This window comes from Macaca thibetana, chromosome 12, assembly GCF_024542745.1.
Source record: "Macaca thibetana thibetana isolate TM-01 chromosome 12, ASM2454274v1, whole genome shotgun sequence".
Taxonomy (NCBI): Eukaryota; Metazoa; Chordata; class Mammalia; order Primates; family Cercopithecidae; genus Macaca; species Macaca thibetana.
In genome coordinates this window covers 34,312,975-34,340,023 of record NC_065589.1, presented here as the reverse complement: position 1 = coordinate 34,340,023, position 27,049 = coordinate 34,312,975, and the positions used below count along the sequence as shown (strand labels likewise).

The following is a 27,049-nucleotide window of genomic DNA, read 5'->3' as shown; positions in this document are numbered from 1 at the left end:
CGCTTTTGTGGAAGACAGTCTTTCCATGGACTAGTGTAGGGGATGGGGGATGGTTTTGAGATGAAACTATTCCACCTTAGATAATCAGGCATTAGATTCTCATAAGGAACGTTTCATCCTAGATCCCTCACATGCTCAGTTCACGGTAGGGTTCACGCTTCTGTAGGAATCTAATGCCACCGCTGATGTGACAGGAGGTGGAGCTCAGGAGGTAATGCTTGTTTGTGTATGGCTTGTGTGCTGCTTGCTCACCACTCACCTCCTGCTGTGCGGCTTGCTTCCGAACAGGCTATGGATGGGGAGCAGTACATGGCTCTGGGGTTGGGGACCCCTGCGATAATATATGCTAGGCACAATTATACATTGTGACACTGAATAAATGTTAATACCTAGAAAAATGTCTAGTACATGGAAAGGAATTAATGAACAGTAAACTATTGTTATTGATGGTAGTAGCAATAGTATCTGCATCTGTCATGCAGCTTTTTGATTATATGTTTGTTGCCTCCAGTGGACTATGAGTTTTTTAATGGCAGGACTGTATCTCATCAGTCTTTGTATTCCCATCACACCATATAGGCATGCGCTTAATAGGCTCTTGCTGATGAAAGTTCTTCATGAAATGAAAACTTTTCGGATTAGGCTTGGCTCTGTTTATTGATTTGACAATGTTAGTTCTAATAGCTGACTGGTTAGGGGAGATTTCCTTTTGTAAGAAACAAATGAAGTCTTTGTTGTAGTAAATTGAAAGTCTTTCTGCAGGGAGTAATTTTCACTTCTTTTGTTTTTTTTTTTTGGAGACCGAGTCTCGCTCTGCTGCCCAAGCTGGAGTGCCGTGGCACGATCACAGCTCACTGCAGCCTCAGCCTCCTGGGCTCAAGCAATCCTCGCACCTCTCAGCCTCCCAAGTAGCTTGGACTACAGGGTGCATGCCACCATGCCCTGGCTAGTTTTTGTATTTTTTATTGATGTGAGGTCTCACCATGTTGCCTAGGCTGATCTCAAACTCCTGTGCTCAAGCAGTCTGCCTGCCTTGGCCTCCCAAAGTGTTGGGATTACGGGTGTGCGCCACCATGCCTGGCCTCCGTGCATAATTTAATAAAACTGAGTACTATATAATAGTAGTCTTAAAATGAAAAAGTAAAAGGCCATTTTGGTAGTGATTATGGTGAAAACACGATACAGTTAACTTTTAGAAGTTTTTTATTTTGTATCACTTCAATTTTCTATTATTAGTGGGAAAATTTTAGGTAGAATTATTAAACAACATGTTATTTAGTAAGATTTAATTATTTTACCTCCTTTTTTAATATCTAAAATGTTATAGAATCACTCAAAACAATGTTATAGAAAAATAGGGTAGAAATGAAAACTTATATTTGGACAGGTCTGCACCCTCAAAAAATATGTATTTAGAAATATTAACCTTGTTTGTCCTCTCAAGAATATTTCATTTCTATCCTTTTTTTTTTTTTTTCAGATGGAGTTTCGCTTTTGTTGTGCAGGCTGGAGTGCAGTGGCACAGTCTCGGCTCACTGCAACCTCTGCCTCCCAGGTTCAAGCGATTCTCCCACTGCAGCCTCCCGAGTAGCTGGAATTACAGGCGCCCACCACCATGCCTAGCTAATTTTTGTATTTTTAGTAGAGACAGGGTTTTACCATGTTGGCCAGGCTGGTCTTGGGCTACTGACCTCTGGTGATTTATCCGTCTCAGCCTCCCAAAGTGCTGGGATTATAGGAGTGAGCCACTGCGCCTGGCCCTAACTTTTTTAATAAGAATTCTTTTATAGTTTTTACTCATATGTTATACTGCATGTAAGCTCATTTTCTATTAGTTTGCTTTTGAAATTCTGTGGAGGGTACTCTTCAGGGCTTCACAATAAAGACCTTAATAATATTTTCCTCCTTAATTAATTTGCCTGTGGAAAATATGTTGTTTCCGTTTGTGTTGGTTTATTTATTATATTAAAAACTGTTATTCCTTGAAACTCATGTCATTGTTAGATTTCTTTTTCAAAATTTTATTTTATGTATGTTTATATTTTTATAGAACAGGGTCTCGGTATGGTGGCCAGGTTGTTCTTGAACTCCTGCCCTCAAGCAGTCCTTCCGCCTTGGCCCCCCAAAAGTGCTGGGATTATAGGTGTGAGCCACTGTGGCTGGCCTACATCCCTTATTTCACTTTTACAACCTGGAAAAAAAATACTCTTTTAAGCAAAATTTTCTAGTATCATTGGGATATACATTTTATTTTATTTGATTTTTTTAAATTTATTTTGAGATGGAGTTTCATTCTTGTTGCCCAGGCTGGAGTGCAATGGCACAGTCTTGGCTCACTGCAACCTCCACCTCCTGGGTTCAAGCGATTCTCTTGCCTTAGCCTCCTGAGTAGCTGGGATTACAGGTATGCATTACCACGCCCGGCTAATTTTTGTATTTTTAGTAGAGACGGAGTTTCACCATGTTGGCCAGGCTAGTCTTGAACTCCTGACCTCAGGTGATCCGCCTGCTTCAGCCTCCCAAAGTGTTGGGATTACAGGCCTGAGCCACCACGTCCGGCCTGGTATATTACATTTTAAACTCATTATAAATGTTTGCGGTAGTTTGGACACCTGGATGGATTTATCATAATGATGGCTCTTTTTTTTTTCTTTTAACTTTTTATTTTTAGTGCCAGAATTCAAAATGGCCCTTAAATACATATAATAGAGCTAACACAGTTATTTCACTCTTTAAAATGTCTTTTTTTGAGAGTCTGTACTTGAAGACATTTCCCTGTTATTAGATGAACTGTTGACCCAAGGAGTTAAAAAAGTTATGTTAAGCAATATGTTACTGCTATCTTTTCCTTCATTTTCCTTGTTTCTTTTTTTTTTTTTTTTCTTTCTCCTAGGAGACCTCCGAGCTTGCACATATTGTAGAAAAATAGCCTTAAGTTATGCTCATTCCACAGACAGTAATTCTATTGGGGAAGACTTGAATGCTCTTTCAGATTCTGCTTGCTCTGTGTCTGTACTTGATCCAAGTGAACCCCGAACACCTGTTGGGAGTAGGAAAGCCAGCCGTAACATATTTTTAGAGGATGATTTGGCCTGGCAAAGGTATTGTCCCTTAAATATAATTTTATTTAAAATTGAGAAATACCAATAGTTGTCTTACCTGTGAGTGCTTTCAGTTAACACTTACCTTCTTTGAATTATTTCCTGTCAGTTCACTGTGTTCTCCTTTTTCTTTGGCTTGCCTCCAGAATGTTTGCAGATGTTTATGGATAGTGATGATATTGGCTAATTAGAATGTAAGCTCCATGCGAGGAGACTTTACACCTTTCTTGTCACTGTTCTATCCCAGGCACCAAAAACAGTGCATGGCATGTATATAATCTTGAGATTATTAATTTCTAATGTAGCCTTCTGTGAGAAGAAGAATGCCCAATACAGTATATATTCATATTTCCAAATGAAATTAGATTTTTTTTCCTTCTGAAGGAATATGTCATGTTTTTCTGTAAGTATACTGCACTGCTACGTCATGTTTTTTTCTAAGTATACTGCGCTGCTTGGTAGTAGAGGGTGCTAACTCTTGGAAGTTCCCTAGAATTGTTTGAATTAGAATCTTAGTTTCATCAGTTTCTGATTTTTAAAAATTATTAGTTATTATTTTTGAGACGGCCTTGCTCTGTCACCCAGGCTAGAGTGTAGTGGAGTGATCATAGCTCAGTGCAGCCTTGAATCCCTTCTACCTCAGCCTCCCGAGTAGCTGGGACAACTGCCGCAGCTTCCTGAGTAGCTGGGACAACAGGTGCACACCACTGTGCTTGGCTATTTTTTTTTTTTTTTTTTTTTTAAAAGAGACGGGGTCTTGCCATATTGACCAGGCTGATCTTGAACTCCTGATTTCAAGCAATCCTCCCACCTCAGCTTCCCAAACTGCTGAGATTACAGGCATGAGCCACTGCACCTGGCCTCTGATTATTTTCTTTAGCTGAATTATTTTGTTAAGCATAATACCAAATCTGGTCATTTCAAAGAGCTTATAGTTTTAACTAATATCTCTCTGATAAGTTAATTTCTCAGTTACCCCTTAAGGAATTGAGAAATTAATATGTAATGAATTTAAATAGAAGTAAAAAATGAATTAATTACAGCTACGTTCAATATGTATGAATCTCAGGGACATAAAGTGGAGTAGAAAAGCAAATCATCTAATCATGTAACCAGTAAAATTTAATTTATATGAAATTTAAAAATACGCACAACTAGTACACTGTCTAGGGACTGAAATGTGGTAAAACTTAAAGAAAAGAAAGACAATAGATATGAAAGTTGTAACAGTGGTTTCACTAAGGGAAGGGAACGGATTAGGACTGAGTAAGGGAATTTCAGTCAGTCGTAGTGTACTCTTTCTTTTTCTTTTCTTTCTTTTTTTTTTTTTTTTTTGAGATGGAGTTTTTTTTGCTCTTGTTGCCCAGGCTGGAGTCCAATGGCACAATCTCGGCTCACTGCAACCTCCTTTTCCCGGGTTCAAGCGATTCTCCTGCCTCAGCCTCCCAAGTAGCTAGGATTACAGGCGCCCGCCACCATGCCTGGCTAATATTTCTATTTTTAGTAGAGATGGGGTTTCACCATGTTGGCCAGGCTGGTCTTAAACTCCTGACCTCAGGTGATCCACCTGCCTCGGCCTCCCAAAGTGCTGTGATTACAGGTGTGAGCCACTGCGCCTGGCCGGAGTTTCTTTTTCTTACATTAGTTTTTATTTGTTTATTTTGAGATGGAGTCTCGCTGTGTCACCCAGGCTGGAGTGCAGTGGCGTGATCTTGGCTCACTGCAACCTCCACCTCCCATGTTCAAGTGATTCTTGTGTCTCAGTCTTCCAAATAGCTGGGATTACAGGCCTGTGCCACCATGCCCAGCTACGTTTTGTATTTTCAGTAGAGATGGGGTTCGCCATGTTGGCCAGGCTGGTCTCAAATTCATAGGCTGCAGTGATTTGCCCGCCTCCCAGAGTGCTGGTGTTATAGGCATGAGTCACCACGCCCAGCCTTTTCTTACATTGCTTGATGAATACTTTGGTGTTTATGGCATTGTGATTTTTTATACCTTACATATATCTTATAAATTTTAAACATTGATTCTACGTTTAATTAATACAAAGTATAGAGATTTTTTAGTTTTTGTTTACTTTAGTTAGTAATGCTTTTTGCTGTGACTGGCCCTGTCGTAATTGGCAGATGTGATTTGACAAAACAAATCAGGTAAGAAAGCTTCTTGAGAGATGTACAATAGATGTCAAAGGTAGAATGATAGTTAAATTTTAGGTTCTGTGCTAATTGCTTAATGTTCATTCTCTTTTAGTCAGCATATCTCTGTGGCAGGCACTATTTTCTCCTTTCGACAGATGTGGATGCTGAGGTTTAGTGAGATTAAGTAATGAACACAAGGTTACGCAGCTAGTAAGAGGTAGAGCCTACACTTGGACCTAGGTTTGTCTGACTCTATGTTGCTATTCTAGTGGGTTATGGGGACTGAGAATAAAATATTTGAACTCAGATTTCCCTCCAAAATAACTTTCATCTTGTATTTATAATGTTAGAAGTTTTGAAAGCACCCATCCAAGTAATTTTATTTACATTCCATATACTTAAAAACTTTTTAAAATTGTCCTTTTGGCATTTTATATTCTTAAAAGCCATGCACTGCAAAAACTATTACTCATACCGTTTACACCCTAATTAAAGGAAGAACAAAAATGATCCATAATGTCATTATTGCAGGGAAAAAGATTTAATCTGCTTTTAATGTTAAAGTGCCTCATTGAAATTCCCTTTTACTGTCCTGAATTATTTCAGTATTTTCCTATTTTGTTTATAGTTTGATTCATCCAGATTCCTCAAATACTCCTCTTTCAACAAGACTTGTATCTGTGCAAGAGGATGCTGGGAAATCTCCTGCTCGAAATAGGTAAACTGATGAATGAAAACACTGTGCTGTGATGTTTATTTCTTTTCATGTTAATAAGAAGAACAAATGGATAAAAAGGGTGGGATTGATTGTCATATACTTTCTTAGCTCTAAAAGCTGAATTAAACTATCATTTTCTTTTTGCTATTCAGCTCTTGTTTCCATTCTCTCAGTGACTCCTCTTTCCAGTATTCTCCACTGGCTTCTGGGTTTGGAACCTATACCATTCTTTCTCTTCTAGTTAAATAAGATGTGAAGGATGTGAGGGAATGAGCCATGTGGACATTTTGTGGAGGAGTGTCCCAAGAAAACAGGAATAACAAATTCCTGAGAGGAAATACACCTGGCAAGGAATAACATTCCTATGGTAATGGAATAGAGCAGTCTTAGAGTTAATTTTAAGGACTTTGTCATTTACCCTGAGTGAGATGGGAAGCTGTTGGAGAGTTTTACATTTTTTGTTGTTAATTTTTAATTGCTTTGAAAAAATGTCAAACATGCAGAAAAGTTGCGAGAATAGAAAAATGTATCTTCATATATTCTTCATTAAGATTTGGTAATTTATATTTTGTCCCTTTGCTTTCTCATTTTTCTTTTTTTAATTTTTATCTTCTTATTGTTATTATTATTATTATTTTTTGAGACGGAGTCTTGATCAGCTCACTGTAAGCTCCGCCTCCCGGGTTCATGCCGTTCTCCTGCTTCAGCCTCCCCAGTTGCTGGGACTACAGGTGCCTGCCACCATGCCCACCTAATTCTTTTTTATTTTTAGTAGAGATGGAGTTTCACTATGTTAGCCAGGATAGTCTTGATCTCCTGACCTCGTGATCTGCACGCCTTGGCCTCCCAAAGTGTTGGGATTACAGGCGTGAGCCACTGCGCCCAGCCTATTATTTTTTAATAAAATATAGAGATGGGTTTTCACTTTGTTGTCCAGAATGGTCTTGAACTTCTGACCTCAAATGATCTTCCCACGTTGGACTCCCAAAGTGCCAAGATTACAGGTGTGAGCCACTGCACCTGGCCATCGTTTTTTATATTGTAATGCATATGTGCATATTTTCTGAACCATTTGAGAGTAAGTTACAGACATCATTATCCTTTTTTTGTTGTTATTTTTTATAGTAGTTTTAAGGTTCATAGAAAAAAATGAGCAGAAAGTACAGAGAGTTCCCCTGTAGCCCCTGTCCCCACACATGCACAGTCTTCATGACTATCAGTGTCCTGCACCGGAGTGGCATATTGTAATCAGTGAACCTGCTTTGACACATGATTATCATCTGAAAGTTCATAGTTAACATTAGAATTCACTCTTGGTGTTGAATATTCTATGGATTTGGACAAATGTATAATGACATACATCTGTCATTGTTGTATCCTACAGAATAGTTCCATTGCCCGAAAAGTCTACTGGGCTCCTCCTATTTATCCCTTACTCTCCCTAACCCATGACAATCATTAATCTTTTTTACTGTCTCCATAGGTTTACTTTTCCCAGAATGCCATATAGTTGGAATTTCACAGTGTGTAGACTTTTCAGATAGGCTTCTTTTACCTAGTAATATGCATTTAAGTTTTCTCTATGTCTTTGCATAGCTTGATAGCTCATTTCTTTTTAGTGATGAATAATATCCCATTGTCTGGATACACTATAGTTTATGTATTTGCTCACCTACTGAAGGACATCTTGATTACTTCTAAGTTTTATCAGTTATGAGCAAGGCTGTTGTGACATCTGAGTATAGGTTTTTTTGTGGGTGTAATTTTCAATTCATATGGATAAATACCAAGGAGCATGATTGCTGAGTCCTGTGGTAAGATTATGTTTCATTTTGTAAGACAATGCTAGACTTTTTTCCAAAGTGGCTTTACCATTTTGCATTCCTACCAGCAATGAATGAGAGTTCCTGTTGTTTCACATCCTCATCACATTTGGTGTTGTCAGTTTTGGATTTTGGCAGTTTTAGTGGGTGTGTAGTATTATCTTGTGATTGACTTTTGTGTATTAATCTTGTATGCTGCCACCTTGCTATAATCACTTATTAATTTCAGGAGTTTGTTAGTTCTTTTGGATTTTCTATATAAACAGTCTTGTCATCTGTGAACAAAGTTTTGTTTCTTCCTTCCCAGTGTACCTTTTATTTCCTTTTCCTGTCTTATTTTGTTAGCTAAGACTTCTAATTCAGTGTTGAAAAGGAGTAGTGAGAGGGGACATTCTTTCCTTGTTCATGATCTTAGTGAGAAAACTTTTGAGTTTCTCACCATTAAGTATGATGTTAGCTATGTGTTGTTTTTTGTAGATATTTTTTATCATGTTGAGGAAGTTTCCTCTATTCCTGGTTTACTGAGTTTTTATAATGAAGGAGTGTTGGATTTTGTCAAGTGCTTTTTCCATATCAATGATATGATTATGTAGTTATTCTTCTGTAACTTGTTGATGTGATGGGTTATATTAATTGATTTTTGAATGTTGAACCAACCTTGCCTACCTGGGATAAATTCCATTTGGTTGTGGTGTATATAGTTTTTTATACATTGTTGGATTGGATTTGTTACTGTTTTGTTGAGGATAATAGTTTGTGGTTTCCTTTTCTTGTCATGTCTTTGTCTGGTTTTGGTATTAGGGAAATCCTGGCCTCATAGACTGAGTTAGAAAGTATTCCCTCTGATTCTATCTTCAGGAAAATTTTGTGGAGAATTGACGTAATTTATTTCTTAAATGTTTGGTGGAATTCACCAGTGAATGCATCTGAGCCTGGTGCTTTCTGTTTTGGAAAGTTACCAGTTATTGATTCAATTTCTTTAAGAGAAATAGGTCTATTTCGATTTTCATTTCTGATATTAGTACTTTGTGTTTTCTCCCTTTTTTTTCTTAGCCTGGCTGGATACTTACTGATTTTATTGATCGTTTCAAAGAACCAGCTTTGGTTTTGTTGATTTTCTCTATTGGTTTCTTCTCTAATCTTTATTATTATTTTTCCTGTGCTTACTTTGGATTTAATATGCTTTTTAACCCCTTTGTTCCCTAAGGTGGAAGCTTAGATGATTGATTTTAAATCTTCTTTTTAAATGTATGTACTTTGTGCTATGAATTTCCCGCTAAGCACTGCTTTCATTGCATTCCACAAATTTAGATAAGTTGTATTTTCATTTTCATTTTGTTACAAATATTTAAAAATTTTTCTTGATATTCTTCTTTGACTCATGTATTTTTTTTACACACTCTCCAAGGATTTTGGGATTTTGTAGCTGTCCTTCTGTTAATGATTTCTAGTTTGATTTCATTTTGGTTGTTGAAGGCAGACATTGTATGATTTCTACTCTTTTAAATTTGTTATGGTGTGTTTTATGGCCCAGAATGTGGTCTGTTTTGGTGAATGTTCCATGTGACTTGAGAGGAATGTGTATTCTGTTGTTGAATTAAGCAGTCTATAAGATGTCCATTATATCCACCTGATTAATGGTGTTGTTGAGTTCAGCCATGTTGTTACTGATTTTCTCTCTGCTGGATGTGTCCATCTCTGATAGAGGGATTAAAGTCTCCAGCTATAATAATGAATTCATCTATTTCTCCTGCAGTTCTATCAGTTTTTGCCTCATACATTTTGGTACTCTGTTAGGAGCGAGCATGCATATTAAGGATTGTTCTGTCTTTTGGAGTATTGATTTCTTTATCATTATGTAATTTCCCTTTTTATCTTTGATTGCTCTGAAGTCTGTTCTGTCTGAAAATTAATATAGTTACTCCTGCTCGTTTTTTAAAATTAGCGTTAACATGGTATATCTCCATCTATTTACTTTTTTTCATGTATCCTGTTTTGATTTCATTTAAAATTTTAGAAATTAGTTTTTAAAATTGACACATAATAATTGTACATATTTGTGGGGTAAATAGTGACATTTTGACCGTTTACTTATTTTTTAATCTGTATGTGTCTTTGTATTTAAATTAGGTTTATTGTAGACAATATATTTTTGGATCTTATGTTTTGATCCATTCTAACCATCTCTGTCTTTTAGTTGGTGTATTTAGACTATTGATATTTAAGGTGATTACTGATATAGTTAGAGTAATATCTGCCGTATTTGTTACTGTTTTCTACTTGTTGCTCTTGTTCGTTCTTCCTGTTTTTGTCTTCTGTACCTTTTCCACCTTTATGCATTTAATTATTTTATGTTATTCCATTTTCTCTCCTTTTTAAAAGATAGCAGTTATATTGTTTTTACTTTTTTTAGTGATTGCCCTAGAGTTTGCAATGTAACTTACAACTAATCCACATTTACTTTGAAATAATACTATACAACTTCACAGGTAATGCAAATACCTTATAATAAAATACTCCCAATTTTTCCCTCCCATCTGTTGTATCATTGGCATTCATTTCACTTACATATAAGCATGCATATATACATAATTGAATACATTGTTGCTATTATTTTGAAGAAATAGTTATCTGTTACATCAACTAACAGTAAGAAAAAGAAAAGTTTTTACTCTAACTTATTCCTTCTTTGATGCTTTTCTTTGTGTATTAATAGATCTAAGTTTCTCACCTGTATCATATTCCTTCTCTCTGCCTTTTCAGCATTTTTTGCAAGGCAGGTCTACCGGCAAAAATTTCCCTCAGTTTTTGTTTGTCTAAGAAAGGCTTTACTTTCTTGTGAAGGGTATCATCAGGTGCAGAATTCTAGGTTGGCAGCTTTTTTCTCTCAATGTCTTAAATATTTCACTTCATTCTTTTTGCTTGCATGGCTTCTGAGGAGAAGTCAGATGTATTTGTTATCTTTCATCCTCTATAGGTAAGGTTTCTTTTTTTTCTTTAAATAGAGGTGGGGTCTTGCTGTGTTACCCAGGCTGGTCTCAAACTCCTGGACTCAAGCGATCCTCTTGCTTTGGCTTCCGAAAGTGCAGGGATTACAGGTGTGAGCCACCACACTTGGTCTTTAAGGTGGTTTTTTCAAGATCTTTTTCCTTATTTTTGACTTTCTGCCATTTGAATACTCTTAGTTTTGCCTAAGTGCAGTTTTTTGCCATTTATCCACGCTTGTGTTCTCTGAGCTTCCTGGACCTGTGGCTTGGCATCTGACATTAATTTGGGGGAAATTCTCAGTGATTATGGCTTCAAATACTGCTTGTGTTCCTTTCTCTCTTTCTTCTTTTTTTTTTTGGTATTCCTATTACATTTATATTATACTTTTTTTAGCTGTCCCACAGTTCTTGGATCTTTTTTCTATTTCTTTTCAGTTTTGGCAGTTTCCCTTGAGATAGCCTCAAGTTCAAAGATTCTTTCCTTACCTCTGTCTAGTCTACTAAGAGCCCATCAAAGGCACTCTTCTTTATTGTTATGGTGTTTTTGATCTCTTGCATTTCTTTTTTGTTTCTTTCTTAGGATATCCATCTCTCTGCTTACATTATCTATCTGTTCTTGCCTGTTGTTTACTTTTCCCATTAACACCCTTAACATATGAATTATAGTTTAAAAACAATTCCTAGACTGATAATTCCCACATTCATGTTGAGCCTGTTTTGGATGCTTGTTCAGTGTCTTTGAACTGTGTTTTTTGGCTTTCATTATGCCTTGTGATTTTTTGTTGAAAGGTGGACATATGTACTGGGTAAAAGGAACTATGGTAAATAGGCCTTTAGTGATGTAGTGATAGGATGTGAAGGGGAGGTGAAGTGGTCTCTAGTTCAGTGAGTCATTCTCACAAGTGAGCCTGTGCCCCTGAACTGTAAACTTTATCAGGGCTTCTGGTTTTTTTTTTTTTTTTTTTTTTTTTTTTTCCCTTTAGGTGAGACAGAATGGCTGGAGGGGGCTGGAGTTGGGGATTTTTCTTCCCCCATGTGGAAGGCTAGAAGGGGCTGCGGTTGGGGATTTCCTTCTCCCTGGGTAGGTTAAGCTCTGATATAACTCCAGCAGGTTAGTAGACTCTGGTAAAATAGTTTCTCCTCAGGGCGGAATTGTTAGGAAGAACAGAATGATCTGACGTATTTTTAAATTGTTTATTCTCTCCCTCTGCTGGAAGCCAGAAGCTGGAGGGAATTTTTCTGACATTCACTGTGAGGACATGGTAGATCTGGAAGTGAAACTCCCAAAAACATCCCCACTACCCCCATGACTGGGTTCACCTAGAATTTGTATCTCTGGTATGTCTACACTGAGCCTTGAGGAATTTGTCAATTTGATTTTAGGTTTTCCTACCCTAGTATTGGTTCCCATGGAAGCTTCTGCTCCAGTGAGTTGTGATCCTCTGTATCTGCTTGTCTGTCTCTGCAGTATTTGGAGCAGGATTTGGCTTGCGACCTCACTTCTCTAATGGACCTAAGAACAATTGATGATTTTTCTGTTTGTTCAGGTTTTAGTTGTTGAGATGGAGTGAAGATGCTCACGTGCTAGACCAGAAGTAGAAAGTCCTGTTTTTTAGTTTTGAATACTTCAGTGTTTTTCCTCACAACAATCATGCTCTCTTACATAACAAATTTAGGAAATTTTAACAGTGGTAAATTTCTATTATGTAATATACTGCAGGTATTCTGATTTTGCCAATTGTCCTAATAATGTTTTTTTGTACTGATTTCCCCCCCAATCTGTGATCCAGTTCAGAATCATACTTTGAATTTATTTGTCATATGTCTTGGTTTTCTTTACTCTGTAACAGTATCTTAGTCTTTCTTTGTGAATAAGATAGACAAATTGTTGAGTAAAATGCCCATCAATTTAAGTTTATCAAAGGCTTCCTATGATTAGATTTGGGCTGTGCAGTTTTGGGGCAGAAATACTACATGAGTGCTACATCCTTCTCAATCTGTTATGTTATAAAGGACACAATACAAGTTTATCCCATTGGTGTTGCTGACTTGATCTCTTGCATGTTGGGTTTCTCCAATGTAAAGTTACTATTTTATCCTTTGTAATTAGTAAGTAATATGTGGGGGAGATACTTTGAAACTGCATGAATACCCTATATCTTACTAATTTTTCAGTCAATAGTTTTAGCATTCATTTATGATACTTGTTGAAATGCAGTGTTATTATGTTTGCAAAATGGTGACTTTTCTAAGTCTATCATTGCTTTTACATTTATTAGTTGACATTCTACTCTGAAAACCTTTCCTTTGTTGGAGAGTTTTGGGTGGATTGTGGAAGGATGACATGACATTTTTTTTTTGAGACAGTCTCACTTTGTTGCCCAGGCTGGAGTGCAATGGCGCGATTTCACCTCACCGCAACCTCTGCTTCCAAGGTTCAAGCGATTCTTGTGCCTCAGCCTTCCGCTAGCCTGGAATTACAGGCACCTGCTAGCATGGCTGGTGAATTTTTGTATTTTTAATAGAGACAGGGTCTCACCATGTTGGCCAGGCTGGTCTTAAACTCCTGACCTCAGGTGATTGGCCCGGCCTCCCAAAGTGCTGGGATTATAGGTGTGAGCCACTATGCCTGGATGAAATAGACAAATTCTAAATATATTTTGATTGTGGAGCTAATAGGATTTGCTAATCAACTGGATGTAGGCTTCAACAGAAAGACATCAAAGATGACTCAGGTCTTTGGCCTGAGCAGTTGGAGGGGTGGAATTGCCAACTGGGAGGAACAGTTTGGTTTTAGATGTGTGAATCTGAGATATCGTCATCCAAGTGAGATGTCAAATAATTGGATATATGAATCCAGAATTTAGGGGAGGGCTACAGGGTAGAGATATAAACTTGGATGTTGTCATCATGTGCATGGTATTTAAAGCTATGAACTTGGATGAAGATCATCAAGAGAATGAGTGTGAGGAGGAAGGAAGTAAGGACTAAGGACTGAGATTGGAGAAATCAAGAGAAGCCAGAAAAGGAGACGGGGGAGAGGCCAGTGAGGTGACAGGAAAACCAGGAGGGTATTTATCTTATTAGTCAAGTGGAGAAAGCTTTTCAAGGAAGGGGAGTTATGCTGCTGATATGTTAAGTAAGATGAAGAGTGAAAACTAACGACACATTGGTAATCTTGATAGGCAGTCAGTGGGTTTGGGGTTCAAGAGATAATGGAAGAATTACTGGAGATGGGAGTTTTGCTGTAAAGTAGAGGGAAATGCAGCAAAGGGATGTGGAGTCAAGAGATGGCTTTTTAAAAAGATGGGGAAAATTACAGTATTCCTGTTGGCACGTGTAGAAGTGTAGGGCTACCTGTGCTAATTTACAATGTATGTGTTTTGAATTAATGCTAAGATTGATGTAAGTCTTTAGGAAAGATGTAATTTAGTCAGTGAGTGCTATCTCTAAATATAATTTTAATCAGGATTCTTGCTACTAGCCTACTTATTAGAGCTTTTGACAGCAAAATTGACTAATTTTCTTTTATTATTGCCACTGTATTAGAATATGTGCAGGAATGGTTAGAATGATAGAGAAATAGAATGTATGGATAATGTACCCATTGGAAAAGAGATTAAATTAAGACGTAATAGCAAGCTTTCACTAAAAGACTATGCCAAGAAATAAATAACCAATTATTTAAAAAAATTGCTTATTGACTATTTGATATCAGTGGTTTCCTATTAACTGACACTTTGCTAAACCTGTGAATACTTTCTTAAATTATTTTAAAAATATTTTTATCTTATACTGGGGAAATATGGTTTTTCAATTGCCACCTAATTGTAGGTGGCAGCCCTGATACATATTAGTCGAGCTACTTTAGGCAGATTACTTAATCCCTAATTCTTGATTTCTTTATCTGTAAAATAGAGCTAGTAATACATATTCCATAGGATGCTGTGAAGATTAAATGTGGGAAGATACAGATACTGCCCTAATGAATGAGTTATATATATATAGTCTAACACATCATAGGTGCTTTTGCCTGTTATCCTTTATGCGGAAGCTAAAATTGGGTTTAATTTTTTTCTAGATAGAAGCCAACTAAATTTCTAGTTACCTTTTCTTTTAAATAAATTAAAGTTTCCTTGATGCAATTGGTATTCCACTTCTAAGTCATTTGTTTGGTAACTTTACCAAGAGTTAAAATAAAGGATATGTATGAATGCTGATGTTACGAGAAGAAACAAATTTCTTGTAATTTTTTTACTGACAAAATAGCATAATGTAATAATACTTGAAGACAATATTTTAAATATAGGTCTACTAGTGAGAAGAAAGGAATTCTTTTTTTGGTCATAACATTTTGCTTATTTGGACGTCAAAATTGGTGTTCCCTTCATCAGACTGATTGCATTGCAAATGTTTAACTATAAAACCTTCTTAGTTCATGGGCTATACAAAAACAGGAAGCAGGCTAGATTTGGCCTGTGGGCCATAGTTTCCTGACCCTGATCTGCAAGATGATTTCTGCATTTAGTTTCAGTCTTTATATTTGTTATTTAAAAAAAACAAAAAATCCACTAACTTACAGCATTTTAACAAGAAGACTTTGTATCTATTCCCTTTGAAATATTACTGATATATGAGCTATATAATTGTTTTCCTGTAATCTTTCCATAGCTACTTTCTTTTAAACTTATTCCCAATTAGTTTTAGACACACATAGAATTGCAAAATGTAGACTTACATGGAGTTGCAAATATTGTACAGAGAGTTTCTGGGTATCCTTTACCAGATTTCTTCCAATGATAGTATCATGCATAACCATCATAAATACTTTTAAAAGTACCCTTAACATTGGTAAATAATCATTTATTTAAAAATAAATTTTCTCTATAATTCTGTTTATTGAAGAAGAATTTACACCTGTGATTTCACTTTTTGTTTTTATTTCCAGATCAGCCAGCATTACTAACCTGTCACTGGATAGATCTGGTTCTCCTATGGTACCTTCATATGAGACATCTGTCAGTCCCCAGGCTAACCGAACATATGTTAGGACAGAGACCACTGAGGATGAACGCAAAATTCTTCTGGTACTGGTCCAGTATCTTCGACCTATTGCTAGTTTTGAGCATAGAGAATGTTTGTGTGACTGAGTCTTTTTTTTTTCTTTTTGAGACAGAGTCTCGGTGTGCCGCCCAGGTTGGGGTGCAGTGGTGTGATCTTGGCTCCCGGCAACCTCCGCCTCCCAGACTCAAGCGATTCTGGTGCCTTAGCCTCCTGAGTAGCTGGGATTACAGGCAGGTGCCAGCACACCTGGCTAATTTTTTGTATTTTTAGTAGAGATGTGGTTTCACCATGTTGGCCAGGCTGGTCTCAAACTCCTGACCTCAAGTGATCTGTCCACCTTGGCTCCCAGAGTGCTGGGATTACAGGTATGAGCCACGGCACCCAGCCTGTCACTGAGTCTTTTTAAAAAGAAACATATAAATGAAATAGTGTATCAGTTAAACAGAAGTGCTTAGCTTCAGTTTTACTAGGATCACCTGAGCGATGGGTCAAGTATTCTGTACTCATTGCATTAATATTTTCTTCTTTTCTTTTCTTTTTTCCTTTTTTTTTTTTATTTGGAGATGGAGTCTCGCTCTGTCCCCAGGCTGGAGTGCAGTGGCGGGATCTCGGCTCACTGCAGTCTCTCCCTTCCAGGTTCAAGCGATTCTCCTGCCTCAGCCTCGTGAGTAGCTGGGACTACAGGCACGTGCCAGCACACTCAGCTAATTTTTGTATTTTTAGTAGAGACAGGGTTTCACAATGTTGGTCAGGATGGTCTCGATATCCTGACCTCGTGATCTGCCTGCCTCAGCCTCCCAAAGTGCTGGGATTACAGGTGTGAGCCACCATGCCTGGCCAGTATTTTCTTTACCCCTTTTGCCTGGTAAAATCAGAATTCAGTTACCTACATAATAAGAGAGCTTAACTCTTAGGTCCCATATTGCTAAGCTTTGAAGCATGTTTGTTATACACATGTAACACTTTTCAGACATTTAATGCTATATGTTTATATGAAATAATCAGTTGCTTATTGAATTTATCTGTGCATAAAATACTGTGTCCAATTCTAAGAGTGACTCAGAGAAATGGAAGATATGGCTGTGTCCTTAAGCTTATAATTCAAAAGTAGAAGTAAGAGCCAGGTGTGGTGGCACGCAGTTGTAGTCCCAGCTACTTGGGAGGCCAGGACAAGAGGACTCTTGAGGCCAGGGGTTTGAGGCTGTAGGGTGCTGTGATCATGGCCATGAATAGCCACTGCACTCCAGCCTGGGCAACATAGCAAGACCTTGTCTCTAAGACAACAAACAAACCAACAAACTCACAAAAGGTAGAAATAAGATCAGGGAGAAGATCCTTAATAGTGGAAGTAGTATTACTTTAACAATAAAAAAGTGTCAAATAATATGACTATATGTCATGTAAGAATTCAAAAAACAGCTCATTACTAATGAGGGAATCAGAAAAAGGCTTAAACTGAAGGACTTGAACTGGACCTTGAGAGATGGAATAGTTTTGGATAGGCAGTTAGGAAGGTGAATCTTATTTAAAGGTGTGAAGAAAGATATAGAGGTAAGAATAAGCATAACATTTTCCATGGCCAGAAGTAGGATTTTTTAATTGGGAGAGAGTTTAAATAGCAGTCTGGGGGCAATGAGAAAGGAAAGTTATTTGGGACTACCTGGTGGAAGGCAATGAATTCTGTACTTACAGATGTAGATTTGAACCTTTAGTTGCTGAGGAACATTCAGAATTTTTTTGAGAAGGGAGTAATTTACTGAAGGTCTTCCTTTAAAAAAAACTCATCTGGGTACATGGTGAGATCTGGTGGAGTGAAAGCCTCTAGGAACAGTTACCTTAGGTTAGTGTGATTAACTGTTGTCTCCCTCTGCCTTGCCCCATCTCCAAAGAAGAATACATAAATAGGAGATGTGCCATTGATTGAAAAAAGAAGTATTTGGAATAGTTGGTTTTCAAGAGAAAAAGTTATGTTTGGAATTAGATGAGCTGAGTTCAAGCTGTTCCCATGTATATGTCATTTGTATTAAATTGTGTGAGTTAGCTACCATAAAGAAATCCAAATTAGGTTTCCTTTTATGAGTCTCAAAATCACAGGAAAACATCTGAAAAGGTATATAACATTTTTCTAAAGAGTAACTACTTGCTGTTAATGTGATTGCAGGACAGTGTTCAGTTAAAGGACCTGTGGAAAAAAATCTGCCATCACAGCAGTGGAATGGAGTTTCAGGATCACCGCTACTGGTTGAGAACGCATCCCAACTGCATTGTAGGAAAGGAATTAGTCAACTGGCTAATCCGAAATGGGCACATTGCCACAAGGTATTCTGATCTTAGAAAGAGGTTTCTATGTTTCGAATGAGAAAACATATTTGAAGATAGTAAGAGTTACAGATTTCTTTGTAGAGTTAGGGTGCTTTTTGTTTTATCTGATTGATGGTTTATTGTGCTAATTATTTAACCCTCCTCCAGTCTGAGTTTTAACCAGCAGAGAACAGATGCAAGGAGTACAAGGAGCCAAATGGGATCTTAATTTACCTTATTAAAAGCAGAAGAACTCTCTAGCAAAGCAGGATTAGAGAATGTAGCTGGAACCTAAGGCCAAAGAATTCCTCAGCTACTGTTCACTAATCTAGACAGGTTGTAACCTGTGTTGAGTATTTAGTCTGTGAGCTATGCCTGTCAGGTCCTAGCTTGCCTCACAAATCATTTATAAAAAAGAGTAACAGGTCCTGCTTTTCAAATACACATATACCCTAGCTTTTACTGTTTTCTCAGATTAGCTACTACTCCTCTCACGGGAAGAAAAAGGTACGTAAAGAAGTAAAGAGAGAAATAGCTTTAAGCAGTAAAGCCCTGGTTGCAATTTTGGCTGTATATATTTTTTAGCTTTGTGCTTTTAGTCACATTATTCAGTCTCTTTGAGACTTCTTCAATATGAGGAAAATTATGTGGTCCTGTGAATAAACTGGGGGGGATGAAATAATATTGGCTGAAGTGCTTTATGAATTGTGAAATGCCATATAATGTAATGTGTCATTAAGTGTCTATTTCATGTATATATGTATACATATTTTATGCCTGTATCTGTAATGTTTGGTATTGTCTTATTAAAACTAAGTTCCTTGAAGGTAGGAGCTTTTCTCAACATTTTTTAAATCTGTTAAGTACAGGGTTGTGCATGCATTGAATACTCAGTCAATGCTTGCTGTTATTAAAATTAGGTTTTGTTAGGACTGCCTTACCAGTAGTTTCTTGTCCTTTACTATAGTACCTGGAAGAATCTTGTAATTTGCTTTAACTCTCTCTTGTTTTGTCCCTTACTTATCCAAGGGCCATATGAAATTCTAACTCTGATTAGAACTGAAAAAAAAATTTAAGGTTGTGTCTTATCTGGTACTTAACTGTTCTGATTGACTTTTAAAACTTTTCATTTTTGTGGGTCTTGATTCAGGGCACAAGCTATAGCGATTGGACAAGCAATGGTTGATGGACGTTGGCTGGATTGTGTTAGTCATCACGACCAGCTTTTCCGAGATGAGTATGCGCTGTATAGACCACTGCAGGTACTTTTCAGTGTTTACTGCCAATTAGAATGTAGCAAGCTTATTTTATAGTCTTTCTTTATCAGTGGGAATAAAAAGTAGTTTATTAGAAGATCATTTTTTCTAACATTTTTTCCTGCTGTTTGAGGAAAGTTAAAACATTTTTTTTTACTTGGCAGGCAGCAATAATGAAAAAGCTGCCATTAGAATCAAACATTTTATTGTTTACTTTAAATTTGATCAGACAGTAAAAAGGAAAAGAATAAGAATCAAACACTTTTTTTAGTTGGTGTGGTAGTTCTTAAATTTGGCTTTATGGTGTTTATAGTTGCTTATCATTTAACTTTAATGGTTTTTGGTTTTATTATGCCTATGTTTTTAGAACTAACTGAGAGTATAAGTGATACAATGAAAAATTTTATGACATCTATTGAAATAATTTTGACTCTAGCACTATTGTATAACAATAGTGATGATGGCCAGGTGCGGTGGCTCACACCTGTAATCCCAGCACTTTCGGAGGCCGAGGCGGGCAGATCATCTGAGGTCAGGAGATCGAGACCATCCTGGCTAACACGGTGAAACCCCGTCTGTACTAAAAATACAAAAAAATTAGTCAGGTGTGTGGTGGGTGCCTGTAGTTCCAACTACTTGGGAGGCTGAGACAGGAGAATGACATGAACCCGGGAGGTGGAGCTTGCAGTGAGCTGAGATTGCGCCACTGTACTCCAGCCTGGATGACAGAGCAAGACTCCATCTCAAAACAAACAAACAAACAAAAACAATGGTATACTGATGAATATATATTTTTTTGCTTTAGGGAAGTGGAAATTACTTAAAGATATAACTTCAGAAAAAGATATACGTTCACTCTTGGTTTATGTAATTTGATACAATATGTGGGTTATATATACACACACACATATAAACATATATATACATATATATACACACAGGCACACATGTATATATAGCCAACCCTTAAGAGTTAGGGATACTGACCCCCTGAAGAGTTGAAAATTCACCAATGTTTGACTTCCCCAAAACTTAACTACTAATAGCTTACTGTTGACTGGAATCTTTATTAATAACAGGCAATTAATACATATTTTGTATGTTGTGTGTATTATATACCATATTCTTACAATAAAGCAAGCTACGGAAACATGAAGAAAATCATAAGGAAGAGGAACTTTACTTACTATTCATTAAGTGGAAATGGATCCTCACAAAAGTCTTCATCCTCATTGTTTCATGTTGAGTAGGCTGAGGAGGAGGGAGGAAAAGAAGAGATTGCTTTTGCTGTCTGCAGAGGCAGAAAAAAAAAAACTACATATAAGTAGACCCGTGCAGTTTAAACCCTTGTTCAAGGGTCAGCTGTGTCATGTTTAGTAACACCTTTGTGAACTAAAATTGGAAAGTCAATGGTTAGAAGAGACAAATGACTCCAAATACTGGTGTGGTGTGATTGATTAAAATTTATTTTCCAATACGTGTTCTGGAGAGAGTTTCCCCAGAGCTAAAATAAATTCTAAGCTATCTTCACTCTCAGGACTAAGGCATGAAATAAAACACTCTAAAATCTGTATTAAAAAAATGTTTTGTTCTTAATATACAACTTAAGTCTTCTAGTTAACGAAAATTACAATTTTAAAGAGTGGAATCGTCAGTATGATTCTGGTTTATAACTTAGTTTTTGCTAATTTGTTTATTTTTATATAAATTCAATTGTTAAGTTCATAGAAATATTGGACTACAATTTATTTGTAGTGTGACAGCCTTAACATTGTTGCCATGGAGGGCCAATTGCTTGGATCCTGTCTTCATCCTTTCAGAGTACAGAATTTTCTGAGACGCCTTCTCCAGACAGTGACTCGGTGAACTCCGTGGAAGGACACTCTGAACCATCCTGGTTTAAAGACATAAAGTTTGATGACAGTGACACAGAACAGATAGCTGAAGAAGGTGACGATAATTTGGCTAGTGAGTTTAACTTTCTAACATTTTAGTGTTGATGGGTTGTCACTGTGTATGAATGATAAAATGATTACCTTGTTTGTTGAAATAATTCCGCTTTATGATTTATGGCTCCAACTAAATGGAAACATCTGATAGCAGTCTTTGTCTTAGATACAGTATTTTCTTAAACCAACTTGTTAGGCTGACACTTCTAGATTTTACCATAGTCTGTAGTTTGCAGCAGCTTAAAAATAACTGAACTAATAATATGGCAGCAGACAACTTTCTCATCTCTTCACTATGATATCAGACTTTCTCTCTGCAGAACCTCCAATATATTTCTTCATTTTAAAAATTGATTTTACATTTAACTTGTTCAAATTTTATTAAGTCTACACAGAAGTACATGAAAATACTGTATCCATTTTGGTATTGCACATTGGGCTTGTATATTAAAAAAACATTTTTCTCCTTTCCTCCAATACCCTGATAAAACCCATTTTTACTCCCCTCCTCTCCCTATATTTCTTTCCCCTTCCCAACACTAAAAGATTCTGCCAGTCCTAGCAAGCGCACATCAGTCAGCAGTTTCCAGTCCACAGTGGACAGTGACTCAGCCGCTTCTATCAGCCTGAACGTGGAGCTGGACAACGTGAACTTCCATATCAAGAAGCCCTCCAAGTACCCACATGTGCCCCCTCACCCTGCTGACCAAAAAGGTAGGAGGTAGTCACCATCTGGAATCCAAACACAGGCTGGACAGCTGGGCCATAGGATCTCATGCCAGCCTGTCTTTCTGGCTTCCTCTGTCCCATGTGGCTGAGGGGATTTGGTGTGGGTTTTGTTCTACCCTTTCTCATTTCTCCCACACCTCCTCCCCATACCTTTTTTGGTTGATTCCTTTTATTTCTTGTTTTCTTCCTCAGCACCACCATGCCCAGTTTAAAGCTTGTAGTCTTTAAAAGGAACCACATCTGACTGCTCTTCCCATAATGTGCAACTTCCAAGGTGGCATTTCTTTGCATTTATAACATGGATGTTCTGCTCTATTCTTTTCTCTTTCTTCATTTAACATTTTAAAGCCTGTTTGCCTTTGCTGTTACCCAGTAACATAATATTTCACTAAACTCATTAAGATGCTTGAACTAGATTGGGGGAAAATCATTCACACATTCCAGAATACCTCCACAATAATTCATAATGCTTATTATGTATATTCTATATGTATTAAAACAATTTCTTCTCTAATGTAAAATGAATTCATTATTTTTAGCTATCTTATTTGATGCTTTAGTCTGTTGGCTCAAAAATAGTAGTGACCATATTCAAAAGACATTTTGTGTAAAAGGAGAAAGAGGTAAACATTACTAAAATCTAACATAGCAGCTTATAAGAAATGCCTGTTGTTAAAATGGATGATGAGGCTTACTTTATTGGATATAATTAAAAGCCAGTTTAAATTATGGTCCTATCATGGGATTGTGTAAAAGTGAATAAGTAAAAAATGCACGAGTAAATAAATAAATGTGGGATTTCGTTATGTCGTAATAACTGAAAAATCAATATTATAAAGATGAAGCACTTTATTCCATGATTTTACCTGGAGTTTGTATTTTAAACATATAACTGTCTAAAGTAGAATTGTCTCCTTACTTAGATCTGAAATGCTTGCCTAAGTTTTGCGCACTCTATTTTGAGCCTAAAAATAGATCAGAAAACAGAAGCTTTTGAACCAAACATTTATACTAAAATGATTTGATACAAGTTTGTATTTCTCCAACAAATTTCTCATAATTGTCAGTATTAGCTATTATCAAAATGTGGTAAAATGATACTTAAGAGTTATAGTAATAAAAAGGAATATGTTATTTAAAAATAAGAAATTTAGAGAGGGTGTGTTAATGAGGAGACTTGACTAACATTGAACATGAATAAGATAGACATCTTTATGGAAATCCTCAAAACGGAAACTGGAAAAATGATGGAGAATATTTGGGTGAGTATGAAAGGATGGAAAAGCAGATATGACACTTATGTGAGAATTAACTATAGATGGTGGTCACATGGGGGATATTATGAAGGTTTTGAATATAAACTTACAGATGTGGGTCAGGGGCACACAGATGATGAACATCTGTTCTGTGGACACATCTGTTGGCAATTGCATTTTGCTGTAAGCAGAATATGAAGTACACTTTTGACTTGCTGATGATTTCACCTCTTGGGATGTTAAAGGAGTTCTGAAAATCTTGAAGAGTGACCTGTCATCATAGAGTTTGTAATAGCAAAGGATAGACTGCTGAGCACAGTCAGATACTTACTTTTGAAAACCTAACTTGAGAACATGTGGAGTGGAATGGAACAGGAGGCTCCAAAAATGACATTGTTATGGTAACAACCCCAGATTGTGTCTCCAAGGAAATTGACAGGAGAAACACCTGCAGTTAACAAAAATATGACTCCTTTCGAACCTCCCTGATCTCAATCCCTTTTTTTTTTTTTAAGAGACAACAGGCTGGAGTGCAGTTGTGCGATCTCAGCTCACTGCAACCTCCACCTCTCAGGTTCAAGTGATTATCCCACCTCAACCTCCTGAGTAGCTGGGATTACCAGTGCACACCACCATGCCTGACTAATTTTTTGTATTTTTAATAAAGCTGGGGTTTTACCATGTTGGTCTTGAACTCCTGGCCTCAAGTGATCCACACCCACCTTGGCCTCCGTAAGTGCTGGGATTACAGGCATGAGCCATTGTGCCTGGCCCTCAATCTTTTAAACAGATTGCCTATCAAAGTTGTAAGTGGCAACTTGCATAGGGGAATAAATCTGAAAGAGGGGACAGCACTTTTAAGAAAAATGACAGTATAATAGAAGTCCAGCTTGCACTGAAGGTTGGAGAAAATGCCAAGGATATCTGAGAAAGATTTAAAGTTTAGTAGAAAGAAAAACTAGGGCAGTTATTTGGGAAAGTTATGTAATATTGATTGATGACTGAAAGAAGGCTTTTTTTCCTCCCCACTCTTTAGACTAATCTTATCAGAAAAGAATACACGTGGTTAAGAGGAAAGTGAAGTCCAGGGTAATAAAGAGATAGAGAATTAATGGTTTTTTAAATAAGTCTGTTGCCAGGTTTAGGCAAACTATATACCAGGTTATTGAAAGACTTTGGATCTGGGATCATGGAGCCAGAGTTTGTTATCTTTGAAGAGTTGCAAAGAGTAGGAGAGAGTCTAGATGACTGTAGTGATAGATGCATTATTATTATTATTTTTTAAAGATGGGTTCTTGATGTGACATTGAAGGCTGGAAAAATGTAGAGAAGAGTAGTGAACAGAATGGTCTGTGGTATTTAGACAAGGAATTGGTGGTAACTGGGCACCAGTGTTGGTTAACCAAAATAAGTCATTCCAAAACAACCCCATTTCCATTTTTTATGGTGATACAAGATTGATAAATCAGAAGACTATGAGAGATACTATCTTTGTTGATGTTAATAAGACATTTAATGATCTCTCAATAGCTTTGTAGACAAAGAGGACGATTTCGTACTTGAAATATGTTAAAAGAGGCAAAGGCAATGGTCATATTTATTTGTTTAAAGCACAGGCTTTGGAGTCTGTATGAGCTTTATTTTTTAAATTGTAAATTGACAAATTTTAATTGTATTTATGGGATATAAAAAGATGTTACAATATATGTATAAAATATGGAATGATTAAGGAACAAGTAAGGATTTGAAATGATGGATATGTTTATTAAACCAAGCTAATGAACATATTCATCATTTTAAATCCTTTTTGTTGGGCCAGGGTGCAGTGACTCATGCCTGTAATCCCAGCACTTAGAGTGGCTGAGGCAGGCGGATTGCTTGAGTCTATAACATAACCTAGGAGCATCCCCTTCCTGTTGACATCAAATTATTAATTATCCTTTCAATATTTTACACAACAAACTACCAGTTTGGGCAATGTGGCAAAACCCCATCTCTACAAAAAATACAAAAAAATTAGGTGGGTGTGGTGGTATGCACCTGTGGTCCCAGCTATTTGGGAGGCTGAGGAGGGAGGATTGCTTGAGCTCAGCAGGTTGAGGCTGCAGTGAGCCATGATTTTGCCACTGCAGTCCAGCTTGGATGACAGAGTGAGACTTTTATCTTAAAAACAAAAAAAAATCCTTATTATTCTTAGTGGTGAGAACCTTTGAAATTTACTCTTAGCAATTCTGAAATATACAATATACTGTTATTAACTATAGTCGTCATGCTGTACAATATTTCTCAAAAACTTATTCTTCCTGTCTGAATGAAACTTTTTACTCTTTGACCAGCATCTCCCCATTCCCTTCACTTCCTCAACCTCTGGTAACCACCATTCTACTTAGTGTGAGCTTTTAATATGAAAAACACAAAGAGTGTAGTGTGTTTGGTGAATGTAAGAGTTTATGATACCACTACTAGTGGTGTTTTTTTTTTTTTTTTTTTTTTTTTGTTTTTTTTGTTTGTTTGAGACAAAGTTTTGCTCTTGTTGCCCAGGCTGGAGTGCAATGGCCTGGTCTTGGCTCACTGAAAACTCCGCCTTCCGGGTTCAAGCGATTCTCCTGTCTCAGCCTCCCAAGTAGCTGGGATTACAGGCACCAGCCACCACGCCCGGCTAATTTTTGTATTTTTAGTAGAGACAGGGTTTCACCATGTTGGTCAGGCTGATCTCGAACTCCTGACCTCAGGCAGTCCGCCAGCCTCGGCCTCCTAAAGTGCTGGGATTATAGGCGTGAGCCACTGCACCTGGCCCACTACTGGTGTTAACACGTGGATTTGTAGCTTGTTGTACAAAATATTGAAAGGATAATTAATAATTTGATGTCAACAGGAAGCGGTTGCTCCTGGGTTATGTTATAGGGATTTGACTCTCTGTATTTAGTGTTGTTCACCACTTTTTTTTTGGTCAGCACTTTTAATGTTTTTTAGATCCACAAATAATTAAAATCTGGAAAGAATGGCTAGTGTGTTGGATAGCAGAACTGACATTTAAAAATCTTGATTTTCTCAAGCAATAGATTGAGACTAACAAGATGATAGTTAACACAGTTAAACATAATATAATAATAAGGCTTAACACATTTACTATTAGTACTTTGGAGAAAGTCACTCTTAATAATTTGTGTGATAAAGATCTAAGTTTTAGTTATTTGCAAATTTAAGAGTGTGATGTATCAACCCCTCCGCACCCCCCAGTGCAATAATAGATTTCGTTAGTGGCCATATAATGTCTAGAATGAGGATCCAATTTAATGTTTTGTGTCCAGTTCTGATTTATGAATAGAGCGAGGTTGCCAGGATCCTAAGACATCTGAAAACCGTGATAAGGGAATCTGGACTATTTGAAATGGAGAAAAGAAGACTTGGTGTTGCCTTTAGGTATCTGAAGAGTACCTGAAAGAAATTATATTTATTTTGCATATGGCTGAAGGAAGAAATAGATTCAGTAGTCAGGAGTAGTGAACTTTTGCCACTGTGCATGGGAAGTGTCCAGGTTGTGTCTGAATGATCACTTGTCATAGTTACTGAGGACGGATACCCACATTGGGTGATGGGTTACATAGACTTGGGGACTTCTAAATTTTCTTTTAATTCTAAATCTGTGAAATGAAAAACCTAGATCTAGAATTAAAAAGAAATTATGATCTTTTAACCTACTCAGTGAGAATATTATAGAGAAGGT

At 37.0% G+C, this 27,049-nt stretch overlaps 1 protein-coding gene across 16 annotated transcripts in view; it reads left to right on the top strand.

Moving 5' to 3' along the window:
- PIKFYVE (phosphoinositide kinase, FYVE-type zinc finger containing) overlaps nucleotides 1–27,049 on the top strand; it is a 92,672-nt gene that overhangs the window by 17,309 nt on the left and 48,314 nt on the right. For 11 of the 16 annotated variants that reach the window (XM_050752590.1, XM_050752592.1, XM_050752593.1 and 8 more), the window contains 7 exons: nucleotides 2,894–3,101; nucleotides 5,868–5,957; nucleotides 15,716–15,854; nucleotides 17,993–18,150; nucleotides 19,283–19,394; nucleotides 21,209–21,356; nucleotides 21,884–22,051. In XM_050752590.1, coding sequence (XP_050608547.1) covers nucleotides 2,894–3,101; nucleotides 5,868–5,957; nucleotides 15,716–15,854; nucleotides 17,993–18,150; nucleotides 19,283–19,394; nucleotides 21,209–21,356; nucleotides 21,884–22,051 — 1,023 coding nt within the window. Of the gene's footprint in view, nucleotides 1–2,893; nucleotides 3,102–5,867; nucleotides 5,958–15,715; nucleotides 15,855–17,992; nucleotides 18,151–19,282; nucleotides 19,395–21,208; nucleotides 21,357–21,883; nucleotides 23,837–27,049 lie in introns of those variants that run through there. The other 5 variants (XM_050752596.1, XM_050752594.1, XM_050752588.1 and 2 more) reach the window with 4 other exon arrangements.